The sequence below is a fragment of the Vigna radiata genome, chromosome 2, assembly GCF_000741045.1.
Source record: "Vigna radiata var. radiata cultivar VC1973A chromosome 2, Vradiata_ver6, whole genome shotgun sequence".
In the NCBI taxonomy this organism is placed as follows: domain Eukaryota; kingdom Viridiplantae; phylum Streptophyta; class Magnoliopsida; order Fabales; family Fabaceae; genus Vigna; species Vigna radiata.
In genome coordinates, this window is record NC_028352.1 from 13835903 (window position 1) to 13850998 (window position 15096).

At 34.6% G+C, this 15096-nt stretch overlaps 1 protein-coding gene across 1 annotated transcript; it reads right to left on the minus strand.

Annotated features, from left to right (window-relative positions):
• Positions 1-1386: 1386 nt before the first annotated feature.
• On the minus strand, positions 1387-6941 carry LOC106755700 (G-type lectin S-receptor-like serine/threonine-protein kinase At4g27290). The gene is made up of 7 exons (XM_014637904.2): positions 5569-6941; positions 3466-3582; positions 2851-2990; positions 2571-2781; positions 2242-2479; positions 2006-2156; positions 1387-1858 (listed from the first exon to the last, which is right to left on the minus strand). Exons 1-7 carry the CDS (start codon positions 6824-6826, stop codon positions 1550-1552), a joined length of 2424 nt encoding a protein of 807 aa, XP_014493390.1. The 5' UTR covers positions 6827-6941; the 3' UTR covers positions 1387-1549.
• Positions 6942-15096: the final 8155 nt, after the last annotated feature.

Below are 15096 nucleotides of genomic sequence, written 5' to 3' on the forward strand. Positions count from 1 at the left end.
TCAGATATTCGAAAGCAATTCTGTGTTCGTTGGGAGACGACTTAGGGTTACTTTAGCCCTATCTACTTTCTTGAATACTACTAGGCAATACTGAAGTTGCCTTGAAAAGTAGTATTAATTTGATAGCTTCAACGACAGCTTATCACTAATATGATGTCAATTCAATTTAAAAATTAATATTTCTGTTGTATATAGACGTCGGCTTGGCGGGATGAGATGTCTCATGGGCGAAAATGAATGACTTTTCAAATACCTGGTAGGATTATAGACGTCGGTGTGGCGGGATCCGACGTCTATATGGCTGAAAACCTGCCTGGCAGACATATAGACGTCGGAGTCCGATGTCTATATGTTTGACAGGTTGGTGAGTAGCATTAATTTCCGCCATATAAACGTCGGACCCCCGTCAATGTGGCGGGATCCGACGTCTATAAGGCTGAAAAGATTGACTATTCACTTGCCTGGTAGACATATAGGCGTCAGTTAGCAGGAGCCCGACGTCTATATGTTTGTTAGGTAGTGAGCAACATTAATTTCCGCCATATAGACATCGGGACCCCTAACTAACCGACGTCTAAAAGGCTGAAGGAAATGATTTTTCACCTAACGGTCAGACATATAAATGTCAAGTTGGAAGGTGCGACGTCTTAAATTTTATAGACGTCGGTGGTCGACCTAACAGACACCTATATTGCCAAATTATTTACGGAAATGCCACCGGTCATCAATATAGGTTGGGCATGTCCTTAACCGACGTCTAAGGAGTGACGTTAAACAGCGTTTTTGCACTAGTGATTCATCTACTACTCATCCAGTCTCTTTGTTTGGTTCCAAAGTTAGCTTATTTTAAGACTCTTCTTACTCGTTTACCCTTATCGTCTAACACACTTATATGCATCTTTTATCTATCCTAGCACTTAGCAAGTAAATCTTTGTCCTTACATTTTCTCCAACAAAATAAATTGAAAATGTGTTTATGAGGAAAATGTAAAGATAGATTCTCTCGGTGTCTTCAAACTCCAACAAGACATCTTCTGTTATTTCATCCCAAAATGTATTTATACTTTTTCCTCTACTTAAGTGTTGCATGCAACCTTCAATAAGCGAACAAAAAGTGGAAAGGTGCTGCTTTCATGTGAAATAATGGAAAAAGGGCGATTGATAAAGAATATAACAACGGGTGCTCTTTATTTTAATTACCTTGGCCATATAAAATAATTGAAAGCAAGAAAGTAAACAATTAATACTGACTGAATGATCATGAACAACTTTCAAATTTAAATCAAACATCTCAATGGGTGATTAATTAGACCCGGATGTTTATATACATATTTTCAATAAAATATCAAACAGCTAGGGTTGGCAAAATATACATATAATGGAGCATAAGTATCTGTCCAAATATCATATTTATCAACGAATAACAGCAATTGTTATCTCACATTCAAAGTGAATAATATTCTTTCAGACATATAAGTAGTACTTGTAGAGATTGGTGGTGGGAAACTTTTCGATTTTCCATACCATTTATTTATTTTTTTTAAATCATCTATCTTGCCAGAAGCAATGTCTCAGACATTTCGTTGAGAGAATACGCATCCAAATTTCTTAAAGAAGAATCTGTCATGGTCAAGTTATTTCTTCCCGTGTAAAATCCAGGTTGACTTGGCTCAGGCAATAACTTTTCACCGTTCAACATTAAAACTACCGAAGACATGTTCGGTCTATCCTCTGGTCTATGTTGTACGCACAACAAACCAATATGAATATATCTTAATATTTCAGATGGACCAACTGCATTCTCCATTGACTCATCCATTAGTTCCATTGGCCTTTTTTCAATCCATAATCTCCATGCCTATAAAAAAAATACATAAAAACCGTTAAAAAGAAAATTATTAGAATGAAATTTACATTCATGTACGTAAATTGATTTTATATTTAGTTCGATGGAAGACTTCTTATTAGGAATCAGAATGTTATTAAATTTTCATTTTTAACTTACATGTCCAAGAAGATTTAGCTCATTGTGTGGGTCACGAAATCCTCTATTCTTCCTCCCACTGATTATCTCCAATACGATTACCCCAAAACTAAATACATCTGATTTGACTGAAAATGATCCATGCACAGCATATTCGGGAGGCATATAACCGCTGCGAAAAAAAACATTACTCAGACATGAGAATTTAGAACTGCTTGTAAAAGGGGAAAGAAAGAAACATGTATAGAAAAACATACTATGTTCCCATCACTTTATTTGTGTTTGCTTCATCTTGATCTAGGTTAAATGTCCTAGCCATACCAAAATCTGATATTTTTGGTTTCATATTGCTGTCAAGAAGAACATTACTAGTCTTGAGATCCCTATGAATGATTTTCAGTCTAGAATCTTGATGAAGATAGAGGAGTCCTCTAGCAATTCCATCAATAATTTCAAATCTCTTAGCCCAACCTATTGATGTACTTCTTGTTGAATCTGAGAAAATTCACTACCACGTTAATTAGCATGACAATCCGACGGAAAATATGACAAAAATTGGAATAATTAGATTCTAAAAAAGCCCCACCAAAAATAAAGTAATCCAAGCTTCTATTTGGCATGAATTCATAAATTAGCAGCTTTTCCTCTTGCTGAAAAGAACAACCAAGAAGCTTTACCAGATTGCGGTGTTGAAGTTTTGCAATCAACATTACTTCATTCTTAAACTCGTCCAAACCTTGTCCCGAAGTTTTGGAAAGCCTCTTAACTGCAATTTCTTGCCCATCTGATAATATGCCCTGACAATAAGTTTGAAAAAAGTTATATTTCTATGTGAAGATGAATGGTAACTAAAATTTAATTCATACCTTGTACACTGGTCCAAATCCCCCTTGTCCCAATTTATTACTCTCAGAAAAGTTATTTGTGGCATTGCAGATGTATAAAAAATCGAATATTGGTAAATCAATCTCATCCTTCTTATTCTTCTCCTTCCAGTATTTTGTTTCTGTCACTAAAATATTTATCAGATCTTATGCAAAACAAAGACATAATGGAGAAGAATTTTCTGCAAAGTCTAACAATATTCAGCACATGGAAATGAAAATTAGATTTTAAGAATTTGTTAATAATTTTGTTTAAACCTTATTTGATCAGTATGTAATATTTAGTTTGATTTTGATAGAAATAAAATAGAAATGAGTGATTTTGGTTAAAAATATTATTTTATTTTGTTAATATAAAATAAAAATAGATTAAATATATTTTATTTTGAATCTATTTATATTTTATTATCAGTTTTTATTGTTTATATTTTATTATCAGTTTTTATTGTTTGTATTCGATTAATCTTTTATTTGTATTTATTTAAGAATTATTAATGTTGAATGAAAATAGTAAACTAAAGAGTCCAATTATTTTTGTAGATAAGTTTTTTTAACATTATTTACTACATTGGCAATAATTAATCATAATGACTTCACCTGACTGCTCGAGTTTATTCCTCCTAAGGCAAAATATGAACACAAATACTACAATGGCGATGATGAATATAGTGCAGCCGAGTATAATTCCTCCTATCTTCCTGTTGAAGGCGTGATCTGAAAGATTAAGAACATAATCAACTAATAATCAACGGGCAAACAATTTCATATTGGACTATTTACAACACATATAAACAGAAACAGATATATAGAAATTCTTGTACAACTTAACCTTGCGAACATAATACATGTCCATATTTTCTGGTTTATGAGGGATATACACCTTTCCAAATTGAAAGAAAATAAAAGATTTGAAAAAGAAAATATAACTATCCCAATTTAAGTTTATATAATTTAATTTTCTTATAAAAATAATTTCAAAAACATCAACTTCGATTATTTTTCTACACCTTCACATACATATTTCTTTTCTTTCTCCATTACTTTCTTTAATTATTAATATCATATAACAAAGAGTTGAGCTTGACATTTGTAACTACAACTAGGATGACAAGAGATAGGTGGGTGTGGTCCCTCTGGAATACTATAGATATAATTACATCCGTACTACGTAGTACCCATTGATGTTTAAAATATTAGTTATGTTTATATTGTTAGAGTTATATAAACATCAAATATTTAATATCAAGATATTATATATATTTTTTATTCAATTTCAAATATCAGAAGAGAAATTGTAATTGTGTAACTATTGAATTAAAGTACAAAATAATAATTAAATAAATGTCAAATAATGGTAGAAAAGACTAAAAATGTTTAGATGTGTTGATTCAATAGATTAAGGATTTTATTTCTCCAAATACAATCAAGCAAAGGGAAAAATGTAATTTAGATATTGAATGAATTATACCAAATAGAAAAAAGAATATAAGCTATGTTCTTATGAATAAATTAAAGATTTAACTATACTTAAAATTGAGAGTAAAATCTTTGTAAGTGAAAGCATAAAAAATAATTAAAAATATTTAAAGTGAGAAGGAATAATAAAATGTATATCTCAAAAACTGTTCAAAGATACTGAGATTTAGATTTTCTGAAATGGAATACGATTTGAATGTAATCATACGAAGAAAAAAATAGGTAATCAAAGTTAAAAAAAATACCTAAGAATTTTGAGTAAACTTTGTAAATTTTAAACAAATCAAACAATTTAGATATAATAAAGATAATTTTGAAGAAAAAGTGTATATAAAATTTTTCAAGTAAATAAATTGAGTATGAACAAAAATGTAACAAGATGACAGAGTTAGATGCGTATAAAAACAAAGACAATATATATATATATATATATATATATATATATATATATCATAAAGTCTTACACCACATACTTAGTTATACTTATATTTATATATAATCCATACGCAATGTAAACAATAAAGTCTTACACATACTTAGGTATACTTATATTCATGCATCTTCATCCGTGCAATCCATATCCAATTCAAAAATTCAAGTCTTACACATACTTACATGCACATTATTATCCTTCTAATCCATATCCAATTTAAACAATCATGTTTTAACTATACTTATATTCATATGAATTAAAATGAAAATTCTTCGATGGAAGAGGGACATGTTCATGTGATAATACCTATGCAAAGAGATTTATTTCTCATCTCCGTGCATGGCTAAGTCATTTTTTCCTAAAAAATAATCACAGTATTTTGCAGTAATTTAGGTTTACTTTACTATTCGATTTCAGCACCTGTCTTTCGCAATATCGAAACTTGTTCAGCAATGTGAGTCATGAGAATTCCTTTTCTTTATAAATAAATAAATAAATAATTTCATGAAATCTACAAATATTTCGTATCCATCATTTGCAAATATATTTATAAAAAATTAAAGTATAGCGTACCCTCTGTATATTTTCTTTTTTTTCTTTTCCCCGTATATATACCTTACCTTCTACCGAGTATGTATGCTTATTGTACCAGCATTCACCTAGCATAACTTTATATCTATTCCATAATTCATAATAAATGCTTCTTACTTTCTAGCAGGGTAGAACTTAGCATCCATGAAAAGACGATAGAATTAATTAAGAATGAATTGTAAAATAAAAGGTATACATACCTTGAAATTTTGAAACTGCAATTCGCAGATAAAAATCTTGTCCATCCTGTGCCAGTGTCCTCATGTCAACAATGTCATTAAACCATTGCAAGCAGCCACTTCCGTTGTCACTGACATTCAATTGAGCATACGCAGTACAAGAGCAGTTGCTCAAGCACAATTTCTCGCATTCTTCAAGACTCATTCTCGTATCATACCAAGATGAAGATGTGTCTGGCAATTTCATTCCCTCGTACTTCTTAAAACTATCTCCCTTGTTGCAATCTAGAGCTCTAATTCGATCACAAGTTGAATCTGCAGCTTTGGATTTGAATCCACTCAAACATTCGCAGTGTTGAGGTGCTCCACTCACGTTGCAAATACTATTAGCACCACACATACCATATCTCTCACACTCATCAAATGAACCAGAGTATACAGTATCCCATTTTTCACCCTCATCTGACCATAGTAAACGTATTTGATACCCTTCTGGGAGCAATCTGCTTCTCAGTTTAGTTGAACTATTCAAGATTTGAATCTCATAGAAGATTTCATCTTCATTCATAACAAAAAGGGATTTCGTTAATGGGTGAGCCTCTTGTGCAGGTACTCCTGTGACTCTAACACCATTCCAAGAGCCTGGTCTATAAACTATGTCATCACTCTTCGTGATAACTAGTTGAGGAAGGCCACGAGTATCAACACCAAATGAAAATTCACCTGGACTAGGATCGTTGAGGGATTTCCAAGATCTCAGAGCTCGCTGATGACCAGTTTTCAAGTTCATTCCAAGCTTCATTCCTGGAAGAAAAGTATCACCAGGGTAATCAAAGCTTTCCCATAAAAAGTTATCATGGCCATCTTTCACAACCATGTTTCCTGATTCCAACAACTCCACAAAAACTGGTTTGCTTGGTGTGTTTGATGCATTTGAGGACCATATTTTGGCTCCTCCGCCATTTCTTATACTAAGAAACCCTTGATCACTGTCTAGTTCTAAGACTCCAGAATGGTCTTGAAGTGGTGTTTCTTTGTTGGCCACCCAAACCACTGTTCTGGGGGATATGGTTTTGTACCAAATTCCAAGGTAACGGCTACGGGAATTTCCAGGGCTGAAGAATCCTGCTTCAAAAGTTCCATTGGTTGAGACAAGAGTTACATTCTCATTGATACTATCTCTCAGGGGTTTGGTCGGAGTAATCATCTCCAAAGTGGAGGAAATGGATAACAAAGAGAGGAACAAAAGGCATGCACCAAGGATTTCAAAGCTCTCCATTGATTTTGGTACGGTTTCTATCAGACAATGTGGTTGGCTAGTTATAAACAACAAAGAGGAAAATAAACATCTCCTAGGACACGGTCAAGAAAATTCAAACAGTGAAGACTGTGTTTATTTGTGGTTAATTTAGTGCGATGCACTATAAAGGAAAGAAGGCTGAATAAATAATACTTTAATGACTATTTATTTCTCGGGTAGTTGCGGAAATTGATGAGAATCTTAATGCATTAACTCGAACGAGTAATTGTGGATTTAAACCAATTGTGCTCATAAATCAATATAAAGTTGTCTCTAAATAGATTTGACAAGTACTGAAAAATATTAATAAGCATTAAAAAAATCGATTTTCTTGAGAGAAGTGTTTGATGGAGTTTTAACATGATAAATACACCTAAACAAATTTTCTTAAGAGTAGTATTTGATGAAGATATTCAGACGCAACTTGAAGTTCGCAGATTGACTACCATTTTAAATCTCTTTTAGGTAAAAGTCTCCTTCTATAGTAGGTTTAAATTAATAATATGCAATTCAAGTAGATAAATGAAAAGAGAGATTTACACAATAAAGAATTATATTCTTTATGTTCTGATAATTACTTTCCCCATATAATAAATAGCACGTATGTGTGATGTTGATGCATGTGACCGTCCCCACACCAATGAATACGTCAAAAAGGCAAAAAAAATATCTAGCAAATTTAAGGTAAATAAATATAGCGATTCCACTCTTGAGGATAGGCACTGGGAAAGTAGTTTGTATATTTTTCTGTCGTTATCATTCTCTAACATATTCTTTATTATATTCTATATTTATTTTCCAATTTTGCTCGTGGTTAAAAGGTTTGTAACTTTAAAAATCGAGATCAAAGTAATAGTTTGCGGTAAAAACGTTTTTCTCTTCATTCTTCGCGTTGAGAATAAAATTGAAATGCATATTGCTCAACAATAAATCTTACTCTGGAGTAGGAAAAGGAGGATTATATTTATTGCATTATATCTTTGTTATTTCCAGAATTCACCAAGCAATCTTCAAGGTGGAGTCAATGCTTTTAGGGTGCTGTTGTTGAATAATCTCGACCGAGTTTATAAAGATTAGAGAGAGATTTTTTTATAGAAAACTCTTTTTAATACTCAAGTCAATAAAATAGTATAAATAAAATAGTATAAATAGGATAGAACGAGTGCATATAATGTTTTAGTATTGATATATAAAAGGTTAATTGGCTTATGAGTTTTAATAATAACATAGAGATAATAATCAAAAGATAATAATTGGGTTGAATACATACACAATTCTCGCGCCTCCCAAGATTGAGAATATGATGCAAGTGGATTGAAATTGTGCTAAGGTTAATCGCTTTTCATTTGATGTTGATCAAGTTAAGGTCAAAACCTGTATAGTATGAATCTATCAATCACCAGACCAAGGACAAATAAATAGTTGATCGGTCATCAAGGTGACAAATCAAGACTTTTTAGACGTTTGAAAGGTATCTTGGGATAATTTCATTAACTAGCCTAAATATGGCTTAGTAGAAATGGATCTTCCTTCAATCAACTAAATAAGAGAATTAAAGTGTAATTGGGCCACAGTTAGGTTAGTGGTAAGAAAAAATCCATTATGAGTAGTATAAATACAAGGTCTATGTAGGGTAGTTAGGTTATAATGATTACAACATTTAACACAACTTGTATTTGGAATAATACTAAACATCAGAGTTTCTTATGCAAGTGGTTAGCACGATTAGGAGCACAGTGAATGCAAAGAGATAAAGATTTAAGATGCTAAAAGACTGAAGTGCATAAGAAGTAGTAATAACCCACCAGTCTTGTATAAACATTTTGGTACCACCGTGGGGTTGAACAAACACTTTTCTACTCATGGTAATCAGAAGGAACATGATGAGCAACATAGTAATGAATGAGGTAGTGGAGGAACAATAGGTGGATCCCATGACTATGATGCGTGAGATGAGACAGGGAGACGAAAGCGATGAAAAGGAAAATTAAGAAGACATCAAAAGTTTGCACACAGAAAACACACTTATGAAACAAAAGATAAATGCTAAAGGACTTATGTCATTCACCTCAACTAAGCCTGGACCGACCAAACAGTCGTGAACCGAGCATGATTGAATTTTCCAGAAGAGCAGTTATGAGGCTAGTAGAGACCACAATATGTTCGCCACCACCATGGTATATACATTAAGAATCATGGAGCTCCCTTTACCAAACAATTGGAAGACGTCAGTGTTTGACAAGTAAGATGGATCCTAAGATCTCGATAAGCATATTAGCATTTTTGTAACTCATATGATGTTACACATCCAATGACGTCGTTTGGTGCAAGGTCTTCCCATCCTCACTGAAAAGGGCGACCCTCAAGTGGTTTACGCTCCTCCTTATTAGAAAACCCCATTTTAGGATGTCACGGGTTGTGATAAATGTTTGAAATATTTTAAATTTTAATAGTGAGGAAAAACCTTATTAATAAAAACTTGATTAATTAAAACTATTCAAATACAATATCCAATTACATTATTTCAAAATTAATGAAATAAATGGCTTAAATAAAAAAAAAAAAAAACCTAAGTCTTCCCTTTATACAGCATCATGGACATCTACAATATCAACTGCTCACGTATAACCAAATAGTTATTGATAAAGGTTGAAAAACCGTTATGGACATCTACAATATCAACGCTTTTACTTTCGACAGCAACAACCCTCACCATTATGGCAGCAGGTTAGCAGCTTAACAGAGACGGTCAGAGAATTAAATGACCGATTTGATAAATTTTTGAAAGTTTGAGTCTCAACAAGCTAGTGACCAAGCCAGCTTTAGATCATTAGAAACGCAGATTGGGTAGCTGTCAAAAAGGGTTGAAACCACCTAGAAGAATCAGTTTCGGGCTAACACTGATGTTAACCCCAAAGATGAGTGCAAAGTTGTTATGACAAGAAGTAAAAGGAAGTCAGTAAAGGAAATAATTGAGATTGGGAGCGGTGAAGATGAAGATGAGGAGATGATTCATGATGATGAATTTAATGAGTAGAAGAGCTTTGAAGAGAAAAGAGAAGAAAAAGATGAGGAAAAAGAAAGAGAACAGGAGAGCTACCGCGAGCCATTCCGGGAAATCTTTAATCGGGTAATCGTTACTCCTGGAGCATTTCCACAAATTCTTGAATATGACAAGAGGATCAAATACTATCTTGGAGAGGTAATTGATCTTAATGCTGAAGAAGATCAGGAACGACTGGTTAAGCCTAGAAAGAAGGACCATCCACAGAAAATGAAGGATTCAGGGGCCTTGACTCTTCCTTGCGTGATCAATGATGTGGATATAGGGAGAGCCATAATTGATTCAGGGTCAAGTGTTAATTTGATGCCCTTTAGTGATTTCAAGAAGATTGGAGGGCTAAAATTAAAACCAGCCAACACTACCCTGACAGTTGCGAATGGATCTATTAAGAAGCCAGTTGGTAAGGTGGAAAATGTAATTGTTCGAATTAAGGAGTTGGAATTTTTTATTGACTTTCTAGTCGTGGACATGGCCAATAAGGGAAGAATTCCATTAATTTTGAGAAGACCTTTCATGAGGACTTCTAAGATGGTTATATGTGTCCATGATGGAGGAATAAAGTTAAGAGATCATGACCAAGTGCTGATCTTTGGCTCTGAAGAAACTAAAATGAGAATGAGAAGAAGATTCAAATACAAAAGGGCTAGAAGAGAAGCTGCAAAAGAGGAAAACACCACAGGTATAGATTGTCTTAACAATTGTAATGTTTTGCAGATACTTGAGGAGAAGAAGGTGCGCAAAGAGGAATCAACCCACACAGAGGACACACCATTCCTACGTGGCATGTCAGTGCATTTTAAAAATAGGAACTGGATTGTGAATAGGAAGCTTAAGGAGGAAGGAATGGTGGAGATCAGAAGGCCATACTCCACAACAATTCGAAGCGTGGATAAAAGAAAGTAGAGTAGGTGGGACGATGAAGATCCCAGCGTGAAGAAGAAGAGTTGATTTGCTGGAAAGCACATTTTGTATTTTAAAACATTTTCTTTATTTTATTTTAATTTTCTATTGGACATGTAATTTTTTGAATTTTTGGAACAATTCTTGGGTAGCATCTACTGAGGGATGCTAATTTTATGTATCCACTGAAGGATACCCGGAAGGTACACCTATTGATGGGTGTTGGAAGGAATTGCACTTACTGACAAGTGCTAAACAGGTTTGGATCAGGCTCGTGACGTTAAACAAGCACTACTAGGAGGCAACCTAGATTCTCTCTTTACTTTCACATTTTAAATTCTTAGAATAGGTTGCATTTTAATTCCAGTGTGTATGCTTGGCTTGAATACTTTTCTGAAGATGTTTGACTGAATAATTTGCATGATGAACCTATTTGATGATGACCTGATGTGTATGATAATTGAGCTGTGTTGCATGTTGATAGCCTGTGAAACAGATTTGTGAGGAATTATGATTGTGGTTATGATGCTAAGCAGGGTGTATGAATGAAAATTGTGTGAGAAAGCATGTTGTGTGAGGTATTGAGCTTCAGAGTTTTTGTTGTTGTATGTATTGTTCACAGGAAAGCATGAATGTTATTGCCTGAATCTTGATGATTGATTGAATTGCATGTGAATGTCATATGATCAAGGCCATTTTTGAAAACCCTTCTCTAGCCAAATTTTCACCCACAGTGCTTAAATATTATATCCTTTTTGAACCTTACCCTTAAAAAGGATGTGAACCCTTGCCTTGAAATTCTTTACCTTGAGTTGGGTTGAGCTTAACCGTATGTGATGAAAAGGTTCAAGTTTGCGGTTGTATGGGGGAAAATTGAAAAGCAGTTGAAAAACATTGAGCTCAAAAGTTGAGAAAGAAAAATGCATGAGAAAAAGAAAAGAAAAGAAGAAAAAGCCTGAAGAAGAGCTCAATGCAAAGGAGAAAGGGAGAAGTTGGGAAGTAAGTGAGACTGGTGAGGAAGAGAGTTGTGTTTGATTGTTAAATACTATGTTAGCTCTCTTAACTCAAGGACTTTGAATTCCAGAAAAACCAATTTTTCTTGTTAGCCCAGCCTCATTACGAGCCTTGGAAAAGTCCTTTTGATGGCATTTGCATGTGAGGATTTTGATTGTTTGAGATGTAGGGCAATTTTGTTTCATGTGACTTGTGAATGATAGAGAGTTGGAGTGACACCCTAAACACTTGAGTGATTGAGTGAAGCACTTGCCTAGTGAGAATTGCTAAATTTCATGATTGCATCTTTTCTTAGTGGATTGATCATTCATAATGTGTAACATCTGTTGAAAGTTGAACTAAATTGAAAGCGTGCATGCATCTTGATTTGATTTCATTGAAGATCTGAAGTTGAGTAGTTTTTGTCATGTGCTTTAGGAATGTTGAACCATTGGATGAAATAGTAAAAAGTCAAGCTTTGTTTTGATTGCTATTTTGTTTTGTTTGCTTGAGGACAATCAAAGTTCTAAGTTTGGGGTTGTGATAACGGTTGAAAAACCGTTATTTTCAGATATCATTTTAGACCAAATTACACCCCTTAAGGCTTAGAATGAGCTTAGAATCAAGCAAAACTCAATAAATGAGTTAGATGAGAGTCAAAAACTATTTTTAGCGATATTATGCTTGTTTTGCATTGTTTTGCAGCCATTTTGGTGAAAGTGAAGATTGGAGCTGAAAATGAAGGTCTTAGACTTTAGACAGAGGAAGAAAATTGAAGAAAAGAAGAGTCTAGGGACCGCCCGGCAGCAAAGTTTACCGCTGGGCGGTCAGATGCGAGGAGAAGACACAGTTTGACACCTTGGCGGTGACGCCAGGCGGATTTGCGATTAGAGGCAAACCGCCGGGCGGTGGACCCCTGGCGCCAGGCGGTGGCACGATTAGAGGCAAACCGCCGGGCGGCAAAAGTGAAGCGTCGAGTGGTTGTCTGTTGGGCTTGGGCCTGTTTTCTGTTGCGCTCCTCAGCTATAAATAGCCTTGTTACGATCTCAAACTCATTCTTTTGACAGAAGAGGGCGGCCAGACCTAATTTTTATTCTCTAGAGAGGATCTCTTGGATGCTTAGGCTCCTTTTCATCTTTTCTAGGGTTTGCTCTTCCATTCTTCCATTACTTTTCATCTAGATTCACCATGATAATGGTGAACTAAACCCTTTTGTTGTTGGGGGAAATAATGTAATCTTTTGAAACTCTCTTTTATTGAAACTCTTGTTTAATTATATGATTTTCATATGCATTGATTGTCAATTGTTAGGTTCTCATCTGCGCTTAAAGCTTTTATCGTTTAACTCATTCGATAACTGTTGTTTGTCTTTATTGATACGGGGACATACAGTAATGTCATGAACTGGTGAGAAATTCCTTAATCAAGCAATACCATCTAGGGATAGGGGGTAGGATGATCAATTGTTTTTGCTTCTGTTCGGTAATGCGTTATTAATTGCTAGGGGAGGCTAGGGATAGCAAGTCAGTAGTTAATAATAGGTTTTTTTCGCCGAGGGATCGGGTTAAGGGTAGGCCAAAAAAGTTTGCATGACAATTATATAATCAAGCACATTAAACAAGAGGAGTAGATAAGAGAGAGCGGATAAGATGAAATTGTCAACCCCCAACAACTCCATTCATCCATAGCCTTTTTCTTGTCAACTGAATCAATCCATTGCATGTTTATTTTGTGTTCTTGCATCCACAACAATTTATCTTTTTCTCTGCAAGTCTTACGATTTTAGTTCACAAGAACGATAAAGCCTTTCGAGTCTCTTGGGAAGAACGATATCGGGTATTACCGGTTTTATTACTTGATACGATCTGGTACACTTGCAAGTTTTGTTAACAGTTATACGATCATCGCATAAACACAAACAACAACAAACAAGAGTAAGCTACCATTAAAACAATTAAGAATAATTCAAAATATAAGAATAGTAATAAACATAACATATCAAAGCAAACATTAAAACAACATCGTCATCATCAACCATGTAGAACAATTGTCTATCACCTGTACCTTACCTCACACACATGTTCTTCCAACCAAGGAGTTTTGAGTCGTCTCACCCTCGCAGCTAAAAGACTTGTTTTCCTGCTCACAAGAACTTAATAGTAAAAAGATTGGCACATCGCACACTGGACACTATACTCAACAAACAAGCTGAAGTCAAGGTGAAACATCATTCACCTTTCCACTATCTCGCATAGGCGTGAGGGTGCATCACTTGAACCCCATCCTCTACCTGTACCATATCACGACCGAAAGCACCAAGTTAGGATATACTAGGTGTAGTGAGTAGACTCGTCCATCACACCAGCATGCACTTCCATCAACAAACATAACACAGTACCATACAACCACCAAAACCATGCACCAATGATAAATGAGAGCCATCCAAACAAGCACATAACACGAAAAACAATTGAGCTTTAAATCCATCACTCAACGACCACGAGAATGTAGCTCTACACAATACAACATAGCTCGGCCACACAACCAAAGCCTCAACCACTTCCTCAAACAACTCGACCACCATGTCCATGAGCTCGACCAACCCAAAAAAAAACCCAAAATGACCTAAACCACACTGAAAATGAAGTTCTAGAACCCTCAAACCAAGGTTGCAAAAACACTCAAAGAGCTCGGCCATACAATTAAGGTTTAAACCTCTTTTTGATCCCTAAGTTATGAGTGAATGTTCAGTTTAGTCTCCGCTTTTAAAAATGTAAACCTTTGNTTCCTAAGTTATAAAAAATGTATCAAATGAGTCCTTTTTTGATGTTCATGGTCAAAGTACAAAGATCAATCTAAAGTACTCTTATTATTAAGAAACAAATCAGAGCAATATAAAGATGTAGCAGTTGTTAAGAAACAACCAAAAACAGTATTTCAAGTTCAAAAAGGACTCATTTGATACATTTTTTATAACTTAGGGACCAAAGATTTACATTTTTAAAAATGGGTACTAAACTGAACATCCGCTTATTACTTAGGGACCAAAAAGAGGTGTAAACCTACAATCAAAGATCTCAGCCACTTCCTCAAACAGCTCAACCACAATGTCCATAAGCTCGGCCAACCCAAAAAAACCTTCAAAATGATCTAAACCACATTGAAAACGAAGTTCTAAAATCCTCAAACCAAGGTCGAAAAAACACCCAGAGGGCTTAGACAAAGAGCTCGACCACATAGCCTGGCACCTCAACCCAACCTCAACATAGGAAAGCCCAACTTGGACACAACG

Bases quoted from the DNA above. Each gene is read 5' to 3' on its own strand.
- LOC106755700 (XM_014637904.2), bottom strand. From the start codon at position 6,826: ATGGAGAGCTTTGAAATCCTTGGTGCATGCCTTTTGTTCCTCTCTTTG. The intron at 2,782-2,850 runs GTATGAATTAAA...ACTTATTGTCAG, and splicing joins GATTTGGACCAGTGTACAAG to GGCATATTATCAGATGGGCA. The intron at 2,480-2,570 runs GTGGGGCTTTTT...GAATTTTCTCAG, and splicing joins CTTGGATTACTTTATTTTTG to ATTCAACAAGAAGTACATCA.